The 22,885-nt window shown below is 42.4% G+C and overlaps 1 protein-coding gene across 3 annotated transcripts in view; it reads right to left on the bottom strand.

Moving 5' to 3' along the window:
• Nucleotides 1-22,885, bottom strand: part of ITPR1 (inositol 1,4,5-trisphosphate receptor type 1) — a 252,648-nt gene that overhangs the window by 128,955 nt on the left and 100,808 nt on the right. For all 3 annotated transcript variants that reach the window (XM_034777902.1, XM_034777903.1, XM_034777904.1), the window contains 11 exons: nucleotides 19,108-19,249; nucleotides 18,458-18,616; nucleotides 17,779-17,951; nucleotides 17,384-17,503; nucleotides 15,035-15,229; nucleotides 12,856-13,107; nucleotides 11,455-11,596; nucleotides 10,219-10,372; nucleotides 9,680-9,867; nucleotides 6,891-7,029; nucleotides 4,789-4,861 (listed from right to left, as the gene is read on the bottom strand). In XM_034777902.1, coding sequence (XP_034633793.1) covers nucleotides 4,789-4,861; nucleotides 6,891-7,029; nucleotides 9,680-9,867; nucleotides 10,219-10,372; nucleotides 11,455-11,596; nucleotides 12,856-13,107; nucleotides 15,035-15,229; nucleotides 17,384-17,503; nucleotides 17,779-17,951; nucleotides 18,458-18,616; nucleotides 19,108-19,249 — 1,737 coding nt within the window. The remainder of the gene's footprint in view (nucleotides 1-4,788; nucleotides 4,862-6,890; nucleotides 7,030-9,679; nucleotides 9,868-10,218; nucleotides 10,373-11,454; nucleotides 11,597-12,855; nucleotides 13,108-15,034; nucleotides 15,230-17,383; nucleotides 17,504-17,778; nucleotides 17,952-18,457; nucleotides 18,617-19,107; nucleotides 19,250-22,885) is intronic.

The raw sequence follows: 22,885 nt of genomic DNA, 5'->3' as shown, positions 1-22,885 counted from the left end.
TCCACAGTCCCTGGGTATGGTGTTCGTTGAGATGGGCGCCCCAACCCAGAGATGAAGCGTCTGTGACCAGGTGCAGAGACGGTTGTGGAGCGTGAAATGGCATCCCCTCGCAGACCACACTGTGATCTAGCCACCAGGTGAGGGAGGCCAGGACCGAGTTCGGGACCGTGACCACCATGTTCAGGCTGTCCCGATGTGGACGGTATATTGATGACACCCAGGTCTGGAGTGGGCGAAGCCGAAGTCTGGCATGCCTGGTTACGTACGTGCAGGAAGCCATGTGACCCAGCAGGGTAAGGCACGACCTCACCGTGGTAGTTGGGAAGGCCTGTAGCCCTTGAATGAGGCTCGTGATGGTGCCAAATCGGTTGTCTGGCAGGATGGCTTGTGCACGTCTGGAATCTAGAACTGCGCCGATGAAATCTATTCTCTGGGTAGGTTCTAGAGTGGATTTGTCCTTGTTGAGTAGGATGCCCAACTCGTTGAATGTGTGCACTATTCTGTGGACGTGAGCTTGAACTTGCTCCTTGGTGCGACTGCGCACCAGCCAGTCGTCTAGGTACGGGAACACCTGTATCCCTTGCCGACGAAGGTACGCTGCCACGACAGCCATACATTTCGTGAACACTCTTGGGGCCGAGGATAGGCCGAAGGGAAGGACTGCAAATTGGTAGTGCACCGTGTTTACCATGAATCACAGGAAGCGTCTGTGAGGTGGGTAAATTGAGATGTGAAAGTATGCGTCTTTCATGTCGAGGGCGGCGAACCAGTCTCCAGGATCGAGGGAAGGGATAATGGCCCCCAAAGAGACCATGCGGAACTTCAACTTTACTACGAATTTGTTGAGTCCGCGCAAGTCCAAGATGGGCCGCAGACCTCCTTTGGACTTGGGGATCAGGAAGTAACGGGAATAAAATCCCCTGCCCCTTAATTCTATCGGAACCTCCTCTATGGCCCCCATGGCCAGGAGCGTAGAAACCTCCTGTATAAGAAGTTGCTCGTGAGAAGGGTCCCTGAAGAGGGACGGGGAAGGGGGGTGGGAGGGGGGGATAGAAGAAAACTGGATAGCGTATCCCCTCTCCACCGTGCGGAGGACCCAACGGTCCGAAGTTATAAGGGACCAAGCACGGTGGAAGTGGGAGAGACGATCCCGAAAGGAGGGGGCTGGATCCTGGGGGATGACTGGGGCGCCATCCTCGACCGCACCTTCAAAAGTTCTGCCTGGGGCCTGAAGGTGGTCTAGGTGGCCCCTGGTTCTGGCCGGGTTGAGGGCCGGTCCACCTTCTCCTACCACCTCGCCCTCGCCTCCGGGCCGAGTCTTGTCTCTGACGAGGCGGGGGGGGGGTAGAAGCGCTGAGGCTGCGGCCTAAATGGTCTGCGCTGAGGGCCCACAACATGCATCCCCAGGGAGCGCATGATTGTTCTCGAGTCCTTGAGGCTCTGCAGGCGAGAGTCCGTCTTGTCTGAGAACAATCCATGTCCCTCAAAGGGCAGATCCTGTAGGGTTTGCTGCAGCTCCGGAGGCAAACCCGAAACTTGAAGCCAGGAGATCCTCCGCATAGCGATACCCGAAGCCAGGGTCCTCGCAGCCGAGTCCGCTATGTCCAAGGAGGCCTGCAAGGAGGTCCGAGCCACCTTCTTACCCTCCTCTACCATGGCTCCAAACTCTTCCCTGGACTCTTGGGGAATCAACTCCTTAAACTTCCCCATAGAGTTCCAGGAGTTAAAATTGTAGCAGCTCAGTAGCGCCTGTTGGTTCGCCGCTAAGTTGCAGCCCTCCGGCTGAGTAAACCTTACGGCCAAACAAATCGAGCCGCTTAGCCTCTTTTGATTTAGGCGCTGCAGCCTGCTGGCCGTGGCGCTCTCGTGCGTTCACTGATGCCACCACCAGTGAACACGGTTGGGGGTGGGTATACAAGTACCCGTAGTCCTTAGACGGGACAAAGTATTTCCTTTCCACCCCTCTCGCTGTGGGTGGGATAGAGGCAGGAGTTTGCCATATCGTATCCGCATTGGTTTGTATCGTGCGGATCAGGGGTAACGCCACCCTCGATGGGGCATCCGCTCCGAGGATGTTCACGATAGGGTCCTGCACTTCCACTATCTCCTCCGCCTGCAGGTCCATATTACGGGCCATCCTACGCAGGAGATCCTGGTGAGCCCGAAGATCTATCGGAGGGGGACCTGTACATGAAGTGCCCGCCACTGCCTCATCCGGAGAGGAGGAGGAAGATGCCTCCGGTGGTACTGGATCCAAGGGGGGGTCCTGATCCCCCTGCTCTTGGGCCGGAGCATCACCTGTACTTGGGTCTATGGTGTCAGGTGGCGTGGACACGGAAGCCTCCATGCCCCCTGGCGGAGGCCGAGAGATGGTGGATTCTGGGGCCCTTCTAACCGAGTGACCCGAGCGAGAGGTCGATGGTATTGGAGCCCCTTGCTCCTGGTGGTACGCCCACGGGGTCCAAAACGACCAGTGAGATGGTCCATGAGAGTGGTCCTCTGCCATCTCCTGCCAATGGCCCAAGTTCCGTTCCTCGGCTTGCCCTTGAGGGGGGTATGCCGATCTCGACAGGTCCTCCGAGGAGCGAGACACCGATCTTGACGGCCATGGCGGTGCCGAGAGAGACGAAACGATCCCCGTGGGCTGCGGTGCCGCACGGTACCGGTCCGGAGATGATCTATCTCTGCGCGGTGCCGGCGAACGGTGCCGGGACCGCGATCGGTGCCGATGACCTCGTCGGTGCCGGGAGCCGGATCTGGACCTCGACGAGGACCTGGAGTATGCCCGGTGCCGGGAGCGGCCTCTCGACGTCGAGCGTCGACCGTAGCGGTGCCGAGAACTACGTCTCGACGTTGATCGGTGCCGACGATCATAGCGGTGCCGAGACGTAGAACGGTGCCGCGATGAAGATCTTGGCCGCGAGTACGACCGGTGCCGAGGTGATATTCGGTGCCGGGACTGCGAGCGGCGTGGGGACCTGCTTCTGGACCTGGACCGGTGCCGAGGTTCCAGCCCTTGTGATGGAGGGCGCATCAAGGCAGGTTTCCCCCTTGACTGGACCGGGCGAGTCAACGGTGCCGTCGGTGCCAGTGGTTGAGGCGGTGCCGGCTCCGTGAGAGCTATCAAGTCTCTCGCCGCCACGAAGGTCTCCGGAGTCGACGGGAGTTGTATTACCGCCGGTCTCGGTGGAGACGCTATCTGCACCGGACTCAACGGCCTCGGTGCCGGAGTCGACAGTGCTGGAGGCACCTGTTTCCGGTGCTCCACCGGCGCACTCGGCTCTACCCCCGGCACTGGGGGAGCCGGCGTCTTCGGCACAGAGGTCCCCGTCTTATGGGCTTTTTTATGCCCCGGGGATAATGACCGGCGTCGAGGTACCTGCTGCGGTGCCGACGAGGTCCGGTGCCGGGGAGGTTTGTCCGACACCACCCGCGCTGTCGGCATTGCCGGTGCTGCTGGGGCACTGCGCACCGAGGCGCTAGGCGCCGGGGTCTGGCTCGTAGAGGGAGTGTCCGGGCTAAGTGCCGCCTCCATCAGGAGTTGCCGGAGCCGAAAGTCCCGCTCTTTCTTGGTCCTTGGTCTGAAGGCCTTACAGATCTTGCACTTATCTGTTTGGTGGGACTCTCCCAGGCACTTCAGACAGGAGTCGTGCGGGTCGCTCGTGGGCATAGGTTTAGCGCAGGAGGCGCACTGCTTGAAGCCGGGAGCTCTGGGCATGAGCCCGGGCCCGCGGCCGGGGGAGAAAGGAGGAGACGACCCCCTTAGTCCCCTGGACTATAATAACAAATCTAACAACTTTAAGGCTACTTAACTATTAAACTACAAACACTAGAACTATAACTATAACTACAACTGCGAATAACTAAGCTAGGGAGAGTGGAGAACAGCTATGCCGCGCTCCACAGTTCCAACGACCGTCAGGGGCGGTAAGAAGGAACTGAGGGGGCGCCGGGTCGGCTGGGGTATATATTCAGCGCCATGAAGGCGCCACTCTAGGGGGCTCCACAGCCGACCCGCCGGTGTTGCTAGGGTAGAAAATCTTCCGACGATCGTGCACGTGGCGCGCACACACCTAATGGAATGGATATGAGCAAGCACTCGAAGAAGAACCAGAAGTCTCATACTCAAGAGTTGTGAGATTCATCTAGGCTGTAAGTAAAATTCTCCTCAGATCTACACATCAATACTCAAGCACGCTCTTTCACATGCAAGCGCAGAGCAGAATCAGGAAGCGATTACACTTGCATGAAAATCTTCTACTTGGAGAAATCCATGCTTTTTGATTTCTTTGCTTTCCTAGCTTGAAGAAAGGCTTTAACTCTTTCCTTGGCTTTTAATCCTAAAGGACATTACTGTTTAATCGAGAGAGCGCCTTTATATCCAATGGATTTTTGTACCCCCAGGTTTAAAAAGGTGACTGGAACACTCATTCTGTTACTGGGGACACGAAGCTACAAAACCTTAAATTTTATTTTGTTGAGTATGCTGGTACTTAAACTCCAGGCACAACAAACAGAAGAGCCTCACGTGTAAGAAAGCAGGTCACAGGAAAGTGAGTTGGGTGGAAACATAGGAAACAAGTATGATTATTTTGAGAGTCTGGTAGATTTCCAGAACATGCTGAGCGTAGATACAATTTAAAAATGTATAAAACAGAAATTTAAAACATTTAGTTCTATTGGTGAACAATTACATTTAAAAATTCCTTTTTGGAGAAGAGTCTTAAATTCCATCAAAGATATTCTGTCAAAACAAAAGTTTTCAAGCAACTATGTCCATAGACGTACTAATGAAGAGATACTTTCCTTCCGCCAAAGATCCCTTCAGCTTGTTCTTCAATATGTTCAAAGTCTAAGGCTCCTGGAAAGTAGAAATACGCACATAAGATTATTGTGTCAGAGATACAAACTGTAGCTGTTTTGGCAGCCTAAAGAAATCTTAAGTTGTAAGTGGTAACACAAATTTAGCAGAATGGACCAATATGAGCTGAATAGTATGTTGATTGATGCTGTCTGAGAAACTAATGTAAGGCATCTCTTAATGATCTCTATTCACCAGTTAAACTACTGAACCACTTCACAGATAGCCATGTTTCTTCCTCCATCACCGATTTTTAGCTTATACTTTCAGTAGCTGCTTCAGAGCAAAGCATTGATGGGAATTAGCGTCTGACTTGATGGGCCACCATCGACCCCAGGAAATGCCCTGCATTTCTGTTATTAATTGACAGCTTTAAGCAATTAAACCCTTGATGACAGGAATCACTTTCTAACATCACCAAGGCCTTTGCCCCTCACAGCAGGAGGTACGTGCCAGAAGGTTAACAAGAATTACTATTCTAGAATAAAAATATACGAGGCAAACAATGTCTGCCATATTCTTAGAAAATTTCCCAAATGAACACTGCTTCCTGGGAAATAAATATGGAAGTTTTTTCCTCTCTGCTATTCCCCAATCTCACTTTTTCTGACTGGGAATACCTAGAAAGCTTAGTCAGGTCTAGGTCCCATTGTGCTAGTCATGGTACAGACACAGAGTAAATGGCAGTCCTTGCTTTTTGGCAAGGAAATAGCTAAAAAGTTTTAGCTAGAATCTTAGTAATTAGAGGATATGTCAATTAGATCACCTAGCCCACCCCACTGCCTGCAGAGGCTGGTGAAGCCTCATCTCAGGTAACCATTTTGCTCACACAGGGCTGGATTTATGAGGTGCTAAGCATTAACAGTTCTCATTGAAGTCAGCAGGAGCTGAAGAAACTCTGCATCTTGCAAGATAGGGTCCTTGACATCTTACTTTAATTCTGGCCTCCAGATTCAAGTTCCCCATTATAACAGGGCCCTGATTCAATCTTTCTTGTGAGCAGTGGGCACAGCAAGGGGAAGATACATCTGTCTGAGAACTATTTACACTCTTTCACTTTAAATTCACATTGAATATAACAAGTACATAGATCTGCACTGCTTCAACTCAAGGGGCGTTCTAAGCAGCCTGACTACAAAGGCCCAGACCAGAAGCCTGTCATTCTACCCTCCAGTCCAAGAGCAAGAGACACTACAAGAGCAAGAGACTGGAGTGGAAACTAAAATATTTGTTCTCTTGCGGTGCGGAGAAGTTACACATCTAAAACCTCTCTGGCATCTTGAGAACAGATCCTCAAATTGATTTAAAAAATCCTATTTTCAGCACAATAAGTCACACAGATCAAATATAAATACTTTAGTTTAGGACTTCTCAAGCCTTAAGTGTTTCAGATTCTGGCTACAGGACATCACCTCTCTCCCTAGGTGATACCACAGCAGTTTAGCAACATCTGAGGGGCACAAGTTTTCAGCATCGTGGTTTTAATCAGAAGAGACCCAGTGCGGGGGCCTTTGCTGTACAACTTCTTTCCCACTTTAGTCCACCAAAATTCAGATTTAGAGACCTCCAGGAAAATCTGCAAGACTCACCTTTTTTCCCAGGATTTGTTTTGGGAGGAGGTAGATTGGGTTGGAGGCTACTTTGCTGGGGTAGTGGTCAGGTAGATTGTGGATCACTTTAACTTTGTTTGAAAATAACAAGGCAAGTCCTTGTTTGGGGCCATGATAAATGAATTTTCAAAATGCATTTTAAAGGAATTTTGTAATGCTCCTAGAGACGGAGACGGGTACAATTACTGAATTAATGGCAACAAGAGGGAGTGACAACAATTCTAGTTTTTGCTCTACGTGGAAAAGATATGCAATGTAATTGTCACACTTAGAACCTGATTTAGCAATGTTCCTGACTTCAGTGGGGCCACTCATGTGCCTAAAGTCAAGCATGAGCTGGAGTACATTGCTGAATCAGGACTTCGGTCATTAAGGCACCCCCACCATTTCTTTAAAAAGCTTTTTATGAAATAACTAACCTGGTACATTAGTTGGGGCCTCTTGGTTACTGCTTCCAGTAGGTGATTCAGAGGTCTGTGCATTGCTTTCATCGAACTCGCATTTAAATATACACAGTAGGCACGAGATTCTGTAATCCAACCTCACATTCAAAATAAACTGATGATTCAAAGTTTTAAAAAAATGGAAATAGACATGTTATTTTTACATCACGTCTCTATACCTCTCAAGACTGTAACACTGCACTCTGTGTAAACTAACAGCTGAGATCCACATACTCAGAAAACTGCAGATTTTACTATGAAGGGAGGGGAATGAACCAAAATCCCTTTTTTAAGTAATCTAAAATTCAGTACTTTGGGGGTTTTTATTTTAAAAGATTCTATTTTAAAAGATTCTGCTACAAGCGTAACCAAATGTATAAGGTCAATTTAAAGAACCATGAATGCAAAAATATCTAAGAAAGATTTAATGGGTACTTCTATGCACCTCTTTCCTCCCGCCCATTACTGGAGTACCTGAGTGCTTGACAATTTAATGTATTTATCCTCACAACACCCCTGTGATGCATAGGCATTGGTTTCAATCCCATCAACTGTCAATGGAATTCAGACTCAGAAGTGCCAAAATTCCTTCGGAAAATGAAATGTAGGCTCCTAAATCAGTTAGGCATTCTGAAACTGAGCACAACGACATTGAAATAACTTTAAAAATCTGGGCCTAACCAAATTGCCAAAGGTCACGCTTGAAGCTTAAGACAGAGCAGGGAATCAAACCCAGTTCTTATGACTAGACACCCTAATCAAGGTACCACACTTCCTTTGTAGATGTGTCATAGGGTTTAAATAAAACATATAGTATAAACCAATCATTGGTTAAGAGTTCAGTCAGTACTAACGGAAACAGGCAAACATGAACTTTGATATCCTGTTTTACAACATTAACATCTTACTGCTCCCTTGGGGACAGATGTACCATCCAAGGAGTGTCTCGTATCATCCCTACGTAAGAAGATATACTTACTTTCATCATTAATCATGTATTTTGGCAGGGATAAATATTGCTACATTTGCCCCATATTTAATAAATTCTGGTTTTAAAACCTTAAATTTATGTTTTCTCAACTGTTTAGTCATCAATACATCTTTACAAGCATGGATACATTTTCCTTGATTTTACCCCTCCCCTTTTAACAGGGAAAAGTAAGTAACAAAGGACAAAGCCTCTCCTTATGCCTTTTTAAATGTTTTAAACCCCTCAATCTTATAAAAAAAACAAAAACAAAAACAAAACAAAAACACAAAAACCCCACCTTTAAAAATTAAATCCCCCAAATTAATAGAACAACTTTGAGTCTGGACATCTAAACTTTCTACCTCAAGATCTGAATTAGAAGTAATCTACTTTCCTGTATAATTATATATTTTATTCAAGAATCCTATACAATTTTTATTAATTTAACTCAGTTTCTAATTTCCCTGTTCCATTATGACAGACTGCATGATCATGTCCAATATATTGCTCTGCTTTAACAATTCCTGCAAAAATGGGGTCAAATTTTGTTACCCATGTTTTTCAATAATGTTGTCTAAAGTAACAAGAGAATCTACCATCAAACGCCCCATTCCAGCCCATAAAAGTGATATTTATCTTTAATCAGGTTTATAAATTGTGATATTTCATTTTATCCCACTGCAAGCCTTCTGTACACACTGTTTCTTCCATATAAACACAAAGCCAGTCCCTCACCTCGCTACACAGAGGACCACTGGTGGCTCAAGCAAACTCAATGAAAACTCCTTATGTGTAGCTTTATTGCTGTTTGGCATTCTTTTACCCAGCGGGGGTACCAGCAGCATTTAGGCTATGTGAATTAGACGGTAAAAATCACCATAAGGGGGACTGTTCTCCTTTCTGTCTATAAAGGGCCTCTGCTCACTTTTGAAGCATTATCATTACCACAACGTTATATCTGGCGGAGGGGGGCTGAAATCACCCTTATGGCTTCATGGTATCAGTGGCTTATAATCAAGACTGTTAGGAAAATGTAGTGACCAGTCAAATGTGTTTTATTCTATATGCAGGACACTTCCCCTGCTGTAGAGTTATCAAACAAAGGCAAAAACAACAAGGAGTCTGGTGGCACCTTAAAGACTAACAGATTTATTTGGGCATAAGCTTTCGTGAGTAAAAACCTCACTTCTTCGGATGCATCCGAAGAAGTAAGGTTTTTTCCTCACGAAAACTTATGCCCAAATAAATCTGTTAGCCTTTAAGGTACCACCAGACTCCTTGTTGTTTTTGTAGATACAGACTAACACGGCTACCCCCTGATACCAAACAAAGGCAGTTTACCTAGCCATCCACTATAAGATACCCTAGAAAGTTACAAGAAGTTGTTTGATGGGGCAGGCCAGGGGAATATTAACTATCCACTTAAGGCAGCCAGCCCTATAAAAATTATTAACTGTTAAATAGCACGGTAAGTGGCTAAAGACCTGCTATGCCAGAAAGATGGAGCGTTGACCTTTAGTTCAGCTCTGAGTCACCCATGTGCACAACTAGCAACTCCCATCCAGAAGATAATCTCTGCCATAGGGGTGTGCAAAAAGTGTTTCACAGGGTTATGTGTTTGCCTCTGCAACACCTTCTAAGCATGAGAAGACTATCCTGGCAGCAATGGACTGGAAGGGACCGTCTCCTCCTAAGCACTCCCTAACATCTAGTTAAGATGTAGTGTCAGATGCAAGCATCACAACACAGGATTTGAGACCCCACCTAACTCTATATTCCACTGTATCTCTAGTACCTGAAGTATTTCGATGATTTTCAGCTTGGTGTCCATTACCAGGATATCTTCTTTCTCTGGTTCACTCTGTTTGACATTACCCTCAGGAGCAGTAGCAAGTGGAGTAAGGGGCAAGAATCCACCACCTCTGAGTACAACCTGGGTCATCAGCTCACCAACCCCATGAATTGATCTCATCACATTGCTCCCTTCAGAGAGGCAGGTAAAAACACAGTAAGAATAAGATAAGTGCACTTTGCATGCACCAAGAGGATAAGCGGCCATTCACAGCTCATGAAAACACAAACTGGCTTCATATGAAACAAAGGGATTATTTTCAAAAAGACACAAAGGGCAGTGAGGCACCTACCCTCCTTTAGAAATCTTCCCCTTAGATTAGTCTCCCAATTACCGCTTAGCTTTTATAGGAAACCACCAAGAATTCAGTGGATAAAAGGGAAAATGTTGATGCCCATTTCATGTATTCAGATAAAATTAATGAGGCCAAGAAATCCTCCACTTCCACTCAGGAGTTCCCCATATAATTTTTTCAGTCTTACCTTTACTTTCTTCTCCTTTTGCCATTTTGGTAATGGGGAAGATAGTAGCAATATGCACGCAGTCTAATATAGCCAGGAGGATTTTGGTTAGTCTTAGGAGGTCACAGAAGTTGTAGAAACCAAAATATATCAGGTTTCTGGCTAAGTTCACAACCTATTAAAAATGAAAGTATTGATCAAAACCCTTATTTTTGCCACAAAACCTCAGTTTGTTTCTTGACTTTTAGTTGCACTTATGATCTTAATTGACCATTTGTCTGACCCACTCTTTATAAGCAAATTCCATTATGTTTTATAGTTCTTTATTCTAGTAATCAAAATAAGTTTGCTAATATATATCTACAGGTATATTTACATGTCCAGGATTGCAAGACTTCTGATACCTACTGTAACTATTCTATAGCAAAAAGCATGATATATTTGTTGACGTGTGGCAGTAAATAAAGTAAGATAGAACTTCTTTGGGCTTGACCTATAAATGCACATTTTACATAACTGTTATTACATCAATTGGTAACCATTAAACAGACTCTCACCAGAGGGAGTTTTCAGAGGACTACAAATCTAGTCAAATCTTTAATACTGCCAAGAACTGGAATTTCCCTACAAGACCCAAAAATATACTGTTTCTTGACCTGTGCAAATAATTTTTACCCCCCAAATAATTTCTATGCCTAATGTAGCCTCTTTTTTCTGCGAGTAGGAAGTGAATCCCTTGAATGTATTTGTTATTCAAAAGTACTGAATGATTTTTCTTTAGCTATGGATTATTTACGAAACATTGCCCTGCATATTCATGACAGGTTATTCAAGCTGTTTGTTGTAACTGGTAAGGTAAACTATATGATTGATATTCTACTGTTCTCTTACTGGATGAGTGTACAACCGCTTCATGCACAAACACTTGTGCATGCAGACAAAGTCTGGGTTCCACAAACATTTGTGCCACTAAAACCTGATCTTACAAATCCAAGTGGGCAAAAAAGTGAACATAACTACTGCAAATTATTTTTAAAATACAAGTGAGTATTTATTTATTTATCCCACATTAGCACCTATTCTTGCAAACGGCTACTGACTTCAATGGGCTGTTTACATGAGTAAAGATTACTCACAAGGAGAAGGGAGTTGCTGAAGGTTAGTACTCACATGTAACCTCCTCCAATTCAACTTGTATTAAAGGTAATGTTGTTTTACTTTAGAAAAAGAGATTAAAAATAAAAATGGAATAATTACCTCAAAAGTGAGTTTGTTTTTCTCTTTATCAGAGAAAGGGAACCTCTGACACACCACATCTCTTAAATACTCCTCCACAAATTCCATGGTTTGTGCAAATCTCTCCTTAATTTCATCTTTGGAAGTTCCACTGCTGTCATAGCTGGAGGGGAAAAAATTAAACTTGAATGTAAAATGCACATAAATAGAATTTTTTTTTAATCCAAGTTTGTCAAGATCTAAATAAGGTTAAGGCTGTTAAACAATTTATCCCAAATCAAGGAGACAGGAAGCTGAGACCATAATTTCCTGGCTTTTGCTGCTTTGTCCCATATGCTCACTTTGCACTATTTTAAAAACATGTGAAAAAGCGAGGTTCGTACCAATAAAAAGAAAGAAAGGAGGAAAAACATTTTTCTAATGGAAATGGTGACAAGTGACATACAGCAGGAAGAGAGCAGATGTGACCATGAAGTGCTAACTCTGGATACAAACGGGATTTTTTTCTGTAAGTAAAAACGTTTAAACTATTTTATTTTTTAAAATATACATGCTAGATCAGTTTTTAAAGAAAAATCCACAATTAGAAATATGGATGGTAATGGAAATCTTTTTTTAAAATTATGTATTATTGGAAATAGTTTGCCTGACTTGAGCACTTATTTTTCCCTTTAGCTTTTAAATCTGAAGATGCTCGATTGGATTTCCTTCAGAAAATTAACCTGGGGGAGGAAAGTTTAGCAGTGAAGTATTGCAATGAAGCAGTAGAGATTTAGAGACCCCAACTAAACAGGATACGCAGTGTTTATTCCCTGGGACTGGACAAAACAAATAAAAATCAAGTTAATTTTTATCTTTTAAAATATCATCTTGCTTGGAACATCTGAACACATTAAAGTATTTTAAAAATTATTTCTATTACAATAGTAACTAGAGGGCACAACTGAAAGATCGGAATCCCTTTGTGCTAGGTCCTGTACCAAAAGATAGTCCTCTACCCTGAAGAGATTACACCCTGATTAGACAAGACACACAGGATGTGAGAGGAAACAAAGGCACAAAAGATTTAAGTGACTTGCCTAGGTCACGCAGCAAGTTATTGGTAAAGTCAGGAATAGAACACTGGTGTCTCAAATCCCAGCCCAGTGCACTATCCACTGGACCACGTTGCCTCTTGGGGAAAATAAAATGCAGCAACCATACAAAATAATTGAGCTTTTCTATTCAATGAAGTTCTTCTCAGCAAAGTGTCTCCACAGACACGTTTTTAATACCACCAGGCTTCAATACCAATAATAGACTAGTGAGACAGCACCAGTAAAGAAGTAAAAAAAAATGACTTATTAGTTTAGGGTTTGTTTGTTTTTAAATTAAAAACGATTTCATTTCCTGCTCTTTCATACCTCTCTATCAAGTACTTACTCATCAATAGCAATTTCAGAAGGTATCTCAGACCACAGACGAGCATATTTCACTGGCGTTACTTGTTCTTGGGGATCACGGTCAACATGCATATGCAGCATCAGCCGGCAGAACGATGCTCTCAGATCATACGGTAGGTTTTCGTCAGACATACAACGAAGAATGAGATCCACATCCAACTGGCCAGATATTTCATTTATGGCCAAGTACTGTCGATCCAGGCACATTCTAGCAAAAAGATTAAGCTGGTATCTATAAGAGAAGAAACTTACACTTTAGTTTCCAGAAGTCAATATAAGGAAAGCACCTAAAAATGTCAACAGTGTTTAGCAATTAATGTTTTAGTTAAAAAGAAATGTTACTGATATTAATCAATAGTTACGGGATGCTCTAAAAACAGAATAAATCATTTCCCAACACAAATAAAGGTAACATAATTGTCATCTGAGGGTCGGGACAACAGCTTTCCAAAAGTCACCTAGTTTGTCACAGTGTTGTATATTTTGAAGAATTAAGCAGCACTTGGTTTTTCTTTGCTAATGCTATTTCTTATTAAATACAGAAAGATTACAGCAGCCTAGTCATTTTAGAAGTTGGCACACTTCTCACTGGCAGCTCTCAAGCTACTCTTGATTGCTGAGGCAATGGAGTCAATGAAACTATTAAACTGATTAAAGTCGGACATATGCCTAAGTATTCTTCTGAACTGAGGCATCAGTCTCCATACCAATTAGTCACAGGTAGATATAACAATTGAGTTCATGTACTTTTTTTTTCTGCTCCCAAAGGATCTAGTCAACAGGAACAGAACAGGCACCTATCATTTAAATGAATGCAAATACAACAGACTCTAATAATTATTATAACCCAGCAACTAAAGTTTAAAGCACATGCAGAGTATGAGTGTTTATATAGTCCTTACCGACCTTAACTCTAAAGAAGGTGGTTTTTCAATAAAAAGATTAAAAGGCATTTAATTGAATCTTATTCCTTTGTATCCTAGTCCATGGAATTTTACCTTACAGAATTGCTTCCTACTCTCTCTTCATTATATATACACTTTATATATACACTCATTGCTTTGTTATTGAAAGGTTAGAAGAAATTACTGTTAAGAGCATTTAAACAACTCTTTTTGGGAAGAACTCATAAGAATTGCATGGACTTTGCAAACAGATAAAGGAGAGAAAACAAAGTTAGAACAGGTACACTTTGGGCCTGAAACTCTTAAGTAGTCCAAATCCAAAACATCCATTCCAATCCCTTTTAACAAGTTTACCAGATGAATTATTTAAAGTTTTTAAACACAATATGCAAGGCCAAAGTGATAAGTAGTTAAAAAGGAATTCTGGTGGTACTTTTTGCACCAGAATAGCCAACGGTCTGTCAAACTATTCTCAAAAGTTTATAACCCAGACACAGGAATTTGGTCTGAGATGGAACTTGGAATTACAATGCGCCAAGAAACTGGTGTCTAGCCAAGTCATCTGGAAGCACTGCCTCATATTAGAAGCATGGCTTAACAGTGCAAAAAGGCAAAAAAATAAAATAAAAAACAAAACTTCTTGGGGTTTTTGCAAGTTCATATAGTGTCCCGGTGAGAACTTCAGGACATCTACTAAGTCTGGAGCTCACAAATAAAGTTCTAGAAATGATATAGAACTGTGGTGGCATCTTAGAAAGAGCTTTTTGCAGGTTACAACCAACCCTTTCCTTTACTCTGAGTGCTAGCTCACCTTCCTTTCAACAACCCCTATTACAGCTCAGATTTTACAAGCTAAAGTTAAGATCCTCATGAAGAAAATCAAACTATTGTGGAGAAAGCCGGACTCATGAGCATCTCCGTCAGGAGAAGACTCACCACAGATATATGCTACCTCGCATATAAATGCTACCAAACTCTTACACACTTTGAACCCCATTTATTCTGTATTTATGCTTACATTTTCTCATTGTGCTCACATTGATTACTTGACTTCTATCTGACATCAAAACACAACTTTGTGTTTCTAGAGCATTTACCATGTACAGAAAGCTTTACATCATTTTCTATTGAGTACTGAGTCTAGTGTTCTGAGTCTTTATTTGGCACTAATTAACTGATTATTATACTGAAAAGGCCTTCACCCATCCAGTTCTTATTACCCTATCAAAACCAACTACTGCACACGGTGTTAACCTGTAATAGCTGAGTATATCCCGATCTTCCTTCTGCCCTTCCTTAGCATCCTGAGCCAACTCTCTGACACTCTTACTGCGGATTTCCTTGTTGCTGTCTCGCCAGAATAGCCAAACTTCTTCCTCATCTTCTCCAACCTCCAAGGTGTTTTCTCCACTTGATACCTCTTCAAACTCAAACCGAGAAAGAACCAACCTGGCAGAAAGAAAGGGATTAAACAACAAAATAATGCAGTCCATGATATCTTAAAATATTTTGGTTTTGGACAACTGCTGAGTTGCACAGGGGTACAGTAACAGTGATTTGCATAGTCACTCAGGAGACTTGCATTCATGGTACTATACACAGTTTTTTTTTTTCTCTCTCAACATGTCCACACAAAAAATCCCAAATAACGTAGGAAAAATAGAAGAGACATTTCCTTATACTACATGACGACCTTAGGTGTTCAGATACTATTGTTATGAGCATGGTATTAAAACCTAGTTAGAGCTAAGCACTGAATGTGAACAGTAATCCACATAGATATATGGTATATTTTTGATTGGTTATAAAAGGGAATTTAATTTTGTGGCTATCTACCTGGCTGAAGAAACAAGGGTATCACCTAGGGCAAGACAAATTAATGTCCAAAAAGACTTCTGTGTAGGAAGCATTGATTCAAAAAACATCTAGGATCAATCAATTTATGTATTCACCCAATCTCTTTGATTGATCAAGTAAATTTTGATCTATTCAATATCCCACAAATGGAAAATGGAACAGAACTTCATTCTCTTTGGGTGTCAAAAACATAATTAAGTTAGAAGAATGACCTCATACCTAAAATGGTAATCAAGGTTCTTAGCATCTGGCCAAAAGAAAGGTCACTAACTACATAAGCAAGAGGCACAAATTAAACAGATAAGCAAGAGACACTGAAACCTGGCAGAGTTCTGGTAGAGAGACAAACATAAGAAACAAGATTTTTAATCTTGTCAAACCTAGAAATAGCGCCTGCAAGGTCTTTCCTGTTTACCTAGATTTCATTTATTATTTAGCAAAGACATGTTTTACTCTTCTTGACCTCTTTTTTCAATATTAACCTTCTCTCAATTCCACATGCCAAGTAAACCCAGCTTTATTGAAGCTAGTTGGAAGTTGGTGCCTGTTATGGATACACATACATCGTTTGGTTGTTCCCAAGAGATGAAAACTGAAATTTTGACCCGAGGTGGAATAGGCGACTATAAAAATACCAGCTTTTGCACTGCTGTGGGCATGTGCACAGCGGTCAGAGAGCTGGTTGATAATTTCTCATCAGAGTGATTCTTCTGATTAAAAATGCCCTTTTCACAAAACTGAAATTTCCTGTGAGAAATTTTCTCTCTTCTTTTTGCCAAAAATCTGATTTTTCCTGAGGAAAATCAAAACGATGGCTCCCCACTTGACAGACTTTTGTCAATTTCACATTCCCTATGTGAAATAGACAAAACCTTTCCTGGAGGACTTCTAAGGCTGAGCACCAGGACGCTCTGCCACCTGGAGATGGAGGGGGGGAAATGGGGAGCTGAATATCTGGCTGGGCTCTCTGCATCTCCAGCTCCTAGATCTGCAACAGGAGACAGGCTCTCTTCCTGACTGGCTCCTAGAGCTGCAAGCAGAGAATTAAACAGCCAGGATAGAAGGCTTTTTTAATTTCATTTGTGAAGTTAACAAGAGCTTTCTGGGTGGACAGCAGGGAAGCCAAAAAAATTCCATTGCAATTCCCCTGAAAGGGAATTTTTCTTAAAAAGCTTTCCTGAGGAAGAATGTTATGCTTTCAATGTTTTGTTGCAGTTCAGCACAATTTTTTTATTCAAAAATGTGAAAGTTTTCATGGGAAGAGTTTTTCATTTTTCAGAGAGCTCTAAGTTCCTAAAGGCGCTGCTGACTGCAGTCAATCTACCATGGTAAACCTAAAGGCCAGGAGAACAACCAGGCTCATGGGACCTGGAACACCAGTCTGCTACATAGCAAATCCCAGAATATCTGCTTATCCAGCTCAGATGAGAGAGCATTTTAGCATCTTTAGTTTAAAATGGTTCAAGACTTAAAACATGTTACATAAGACTGCAGCTTCTCTCAGAGTTATCAAGCTACCTGATGAAAATGTTAAATATCTGAAAGATGTCTAGAGTACATAGGGCTAGGAATCAATGTGGCAGTCATTTTGGTGCCTCCAACACTCATCTATTGTGTATTTAGAAAGACCCTCACACATTCTAAGTTTGGTACTCTCTGTAGTCTTGAGGCTAGTGTTCTCAATGCTCTGATCCACCTTCCTTATACACCAACTAGAAAGCTATTCATAAAAAAGTCTCAGCTTACTTTGTCTCAATGAGTATGTCTGCATTGGCTGGATTCAACACAGCTTTACAAATCAGTTCCTGTGTCACCGGAATAGACTTGTTCATGGAAACACACAAATCTGAGAGATAATCCAAAAACCTATTTGGAAATAAAAAGACAGACCACATTAAATCCCTGTCACGGTTCTTCAGTTGACTCATTCTACATTTTATAAAGAGAAAAACATTTGGACAACCAAGTTACATTGCAAAGCAAGCAAGGCCATTGCCTTGGTGGAAAGTCATGGTCTGGCTCAGAGGCAAGAGTGGATTAAACATGCTTCCTAAATACAGAAACAAATTGACTGATACAGATCTCTCAGATTATGAATAAGAGAAAAAAGGTAACTAAGTCCCAATACCAATCCGTTTTACCTGGGCTCCCTGTTTTTCCTCACAAGACTAACAAAAGTATCAATCTCAGCAGCCGTAATGTGCTTCTCCAGCAGTTTGCGATTGTTATGAAGCAACGCTGTAATAGTATCTTCCGCCAAAACGTCATAACCAATTTGTTTCTGCATGAAGCCGAACTGTTTGGCTATGTATTCCTGAGAAAGAAGAAGGAAAAGGTATTCTAATCTCACTTGAAATTTAAAAGGAAAAATAGTTAGCTGTTTATATCAGTATCCTAAAGGAACAGCTTGGGTAGGTTCTAGTGTTTCTATGATTTAGGACCACACTGAAAAGCAGGGAAAAAACATAACATAGAACAGCAGTGGACAGTTTTTATATCTACACAGCTACTGGGTAGGACACGCCCAGCCCTATCTCCTTTTCTCTGCTCAAACTTTCAGAACATTGATAAGACTTGGTTTTAAACCGCTTGACAGTGATGGTAAAAGTTGTAGAATGTATTGAAGTCTCAATGTGCCTTCAAAATTTAAATTAAAGAACAATGAAATTCTCAGTCTTCCCCTGGATTAGACAGAGTTAATAACAATGAATCATAAATTCCTGTAAGTAATGACACTACTTAAACTGTACCCAACCTTGGACGAACGAACTCATACGCCCACACCACAGCCTTTTAGACAGGTTCTAACACATAACTAACCTGATTCTTTCTGTAATCTTGCTGCGAGTGTCTCAGCACCCTGTAGCAGAGCCGGCAAATGTGTCTGAAAGGAGCATGACGCTGGTCCCCAAGTTCCTCCAGCCTCAACATTGGCCCATCTCCACAGTCTGTAAATGGTGCTTGTAACAGCTTGAAAATCTATGGGGTTATTTTAGAAGATAAAGATTGAGACATGCTACCTAAGCTTAATGAAGGTGAGTGCGTGTACCTACACATGCCCACGCATGTTGCTACTTTATGGCCTCTGTCTTGTCAAAACCAGAGCATAGTTTAAATCTTGTCTATACCACCACAGCCACATGTCAATTATGAAGGCCGTCAGTCTCTCCCACATGAACTTCCATAAAGCTTATAGCTGCACAGTCTGGACAAAGGAGCTCTCTCTGAAGAGGATGCGGCTGATCACTTATGTCCAACCCTAGACGCTTTTCCTTTTTTCCATTGGTTCTTCCTCTTGTGGTATCTTCCAGCAATGGGACACCCATAGTTTTACACTGACCTACACTGCCAGAAGATTGCTGAAAGCTAGTGAGGCAGATTTTGCCTTATCCCAACTAACTTGTACTATTCTGTATTCTGAGAACCTACTCTCTCCTCAGAATCTCTGTCACATGATAAAACTCTCTTACCTGCTTTAGGATATTTTGCTCTCTCATCAGCTTTTGCCGCTCACGATTTGGTTTAGAAAATACCACTTCAAGCACATCTTGCCCAGAATTAGTTCCACCGGTAACAAAATAAACCAAATCTTCCAGCAGCTTGGTAACAGACCTATATAAAAACCAAAAGTGTCAACACAGAATCGGAACCGTCAGTTGTGAAAAGAATTAACAAAGACTGCAATGTTTCAAATGTTATTTTAAGAAGGAGATAACCCAGAGATAAGAGCATATGGGAATGGATCAACAGCTAACTGAAAACTAGTTTTCCTGATTGATGTAGATTTATTGTTAAATAGCCACATTACAGAGGAAATGGAAATGCCATATCTTTAGTACCCCATACATTGGCTATTGTGTAGGGATAACTCAGTGGTTTGAGCATTGGCCTGCTAAACCCAGGGTTGTGAATTCAAGCCTTGAGGGGGCCATTTGGGGATTTGGGGATTTAGTTGTGGATTGGTCCTGCTTTGAGCAGGGGGTTGGATTAGATGACCTCCTGAGGTCCCTTCCAAGCCTGCTATTCTATGATTGTACGGCCAGATAAGCAGATGGAGAGCCTCTTAACTCAAATAGATGCCTACATTTTGGAAACTTAAGGTCCTTAGTTCTATGTACCAGGCTGCATGCATTCATTACATGTAATCACAAATTCTAAAGACATTGCAGGGGGTGGAGGGGGTTGCAAGAAGTCATGTGTTCAGCCCTTGAAGCAAGTTAGATCAGATGTTCCCACATTTATTTTCCAGACTGTTTCAATATAGGCACACTATGGACAAATCCTCCCAGCCCTACAATGAATACAGTCTCATAGACTAAGGCCAGAAGGGACCATAATGATCATCTCTAGTCTGACCTCCTGCACTTTGCAGGCCACAGAACCTCACCCACTCATTCCTTTAGTAGGCCTATAACATCTGGCTGAGTTACTGAGTTAAATCTTTATTTAAAGACTAAGTTACAGAGAATCCACCATTTACTCTAGTTTAAACCAGCATGTGACCCATGCCCGATCGTGCAGAGGAAGGTGAAAAAAACCCAGTCTCTCTGCCAATCTGGCCTGGGTGAAAATTCCTTCCTGACCCCAAATATAACACATCAAGTTAGAACCTGAACATGCCAGACACCTGGGAAAAAATCCTCCCCCTCTAGTGTCCCATGTCCAGCTGCTGGGGATATTTCAAATTAGCAGTTGCACATGGGCCATATGCCATTGTAGGTAGTCTCATCGTACATCCCCCTCTAATAAACTTATCAAGCTCAGTCTTGAAACAAGTTAGGTTCCCCCCTTCCCCCAATACTCCCCTTGAAAGGCTGTTCCGGAACTTCACTCAATGATTAGAAACCTTTGTCTAATTTCAGATCTAAATGTACTGATGGCCAATTTATATCCATTTGTGCTTGTGCCAACATTGGCCCTTAACTTAAGTAACTTCTCTCCCTTCCTGGCGCTTGTATTTCTGATGTACTTGTCAAGAGCAATCATCTCTCTCCTCAACCTTTGTTAGGCTATACAAGCCAAGTTCCTCAAGTTGGTTCTCCATTCCTCTGATCATCCAAGTAGCCCTTCTCACTCCCTGTTCCATTTTGAATTCATCTTTCTTAAACATAGACGAAAGATCAGAATTGCACACAGTATTACAGATGATTTCTCACCAGTGCCTTGTATAATGGTAACAACACTTTCTTAGCTCTACTGGAAATACCTCACCTGATGCATCCTAGGATTATATTAGCTTTTTTCCGTGGTCACATCACATTGGTAACTCTTAAAGTCATCCTGTGATCGAGAAATACACCCAGATCTCTCTCTTCCTCTGTCATGTCAAAATGGTAAGTACCCAGTTTATAGTGAAAATTCTTGTTAGTATCTAAACGCATAACTATTAAATTTCATCCCATTTCTATTACTCCAGTTTTCAAGGTGATCCAAATCTTCTTATATGATATTCTGGTTCTCCTCTGTCTTTGCAATACATACCAACTTTGCGTCTACTGCAAATTTCTTTGGCACAGAAAGTGAGAGCGTGCTAAGGTCATTACTGAAAATGTTAAAGAAGATTGGTCCCAGAATTGATCCTTGAGGAACTCCTCTAGTAAAATCACTCCAGCCTGATATTTCACCTTACAGCATGACTCACTGTAGTCTCCCTTTAACCAGATCCTTACCGACCTTTTAATCCTCATATTAATCCCCATCTTCTCCAATTTAAGTAATAATTTCCCACGTGAAACTACAAAAAGAACATGAGTACTTGTGGCACCTTAGAGACTAACAAATTTATTTCAGCATAAATTTCCGTGGGCTACAGCCCACTTCATCGGATGCATGTAGTGGGCTGTAGCCCATGAAAGCTTATGCTCAAATTAATTTGTTAGTCTCTAAGGTGCCACAAGTACTCCTGTTCTTTTTGCGGATACAGACTAACACGGCTGCTACTCTGAAACCATGTGAAACTGTATCAAATGCTTTACTGAAATCCAGGTAGATTACATCAACTGCATTTCATTTATCTAGATAATTGGTTATCTTCTCAAAGAAATAGACCAGGGAGGTCTTACTCAATCTACCTTTTGTAAAATCACATTGTATTTTAATCACAATTACTGTTTACTTCTATGTCCTTCACTGCTCTCTCTTTCAAAATTTGTTCTAAGACCTTGAATACAGTTGAGGTCTATTGTCTAGTTCAGGAATCGGCAACCTTTCAGAAGTGGTGTGCCAAGTCTTCATTTATTCACTCTAATTTAAGGTTTTGCGTGCCAGTAATACATTTTAATGTTTTTAGAAGGTCTCTTTCTATAAGTCTATAATATATAACTAAACTATTGTTGTATGTAAAGTAAATAAGGTTTTAAAAATGTTTAAGAAGCCTCATTTAAAATTAAATTAAAATGCAGAGCCCCCCGGATGGGTGGCCAGGACCCGGGCAGTCTGAGTGCCACTGAAAATCAGCTCGGGTGCCGCCTTTGGCACGCGTGCCATAGGTTGCCTACCCCTGGTCTAGTTCCTACGCTCTCAATTCTGCGCACACACACACACACACACACACACACACACACACACACAAAGTCAAGGAGGGCTCCACCGAACACAGATTGAGATCCTCTGATATCACAGAAACATCATCAAAATCAATCATCAAATCCAGCCCCCCGAGCTGTACCAGTACCACGTAAACCTAGATCTCCCTGACAGATGTTTGTCCAACCTCTTTTTAAAAACCTACAATGATGAGGTTTCCATAACCTCCCTTGGAAGCCTATTCCAGAGCGTAACTATCCCTATAGCTGGAAAGTTTTTCTAATATCTAACCTAAATCTCCCTTGCTGCAGATTAAGTTCATTACTTCTTATCCTACCTTCAGTGGACTGATCACTGTTCTCTTTATAACAGCCTTTAATTTATTTGCAGAGTATTATCAAGTTCCCCCCTCAGTCTTCTCTTCTCAAGACTAAACATACCCAGCTTTTTTACCTTTCCTTCAAAGTCACATTTTCTAAACCTCTTTCTTGTTTTTTTTTTTTTAATTTTTGGTTCTCTTCTGGACTATTTCCTAAAATGTGGCGCCCAGAATTGGACACAGTAATCCAGCTGAGGCCTCACTAGTGCTGAGTAGAGCAGGACAATAACCTCCCATTTCTTACATACTCCTGTTAATAAACCCCAGAATGATATTAGCCTTTTTCGCAACTGTTTCACATTGTTGACTCATTCAATTTATAATTCACTAGAACCCCGGATCCT

Source organism: Trachemys scripta, chromosome 7 (assembly GCF_013100865.1).
Source record: "Trachemys scripta elegans isolate TJP31775 chromosome 7, CAS_Tse_1.0, whole genome shotgun sequence".
Taxonomy (NCBI): domain Eukaryota; kingdom Metazoa; phylum Chordata; order Testudines; family Emydidae; genus Trachemys; species Trachemys scripta.
The sequence above is the reverse complement of the archived record's forward strand: the minus strand, read 5'-3'. Positions and strand labels throughout refer to the sequence as shown.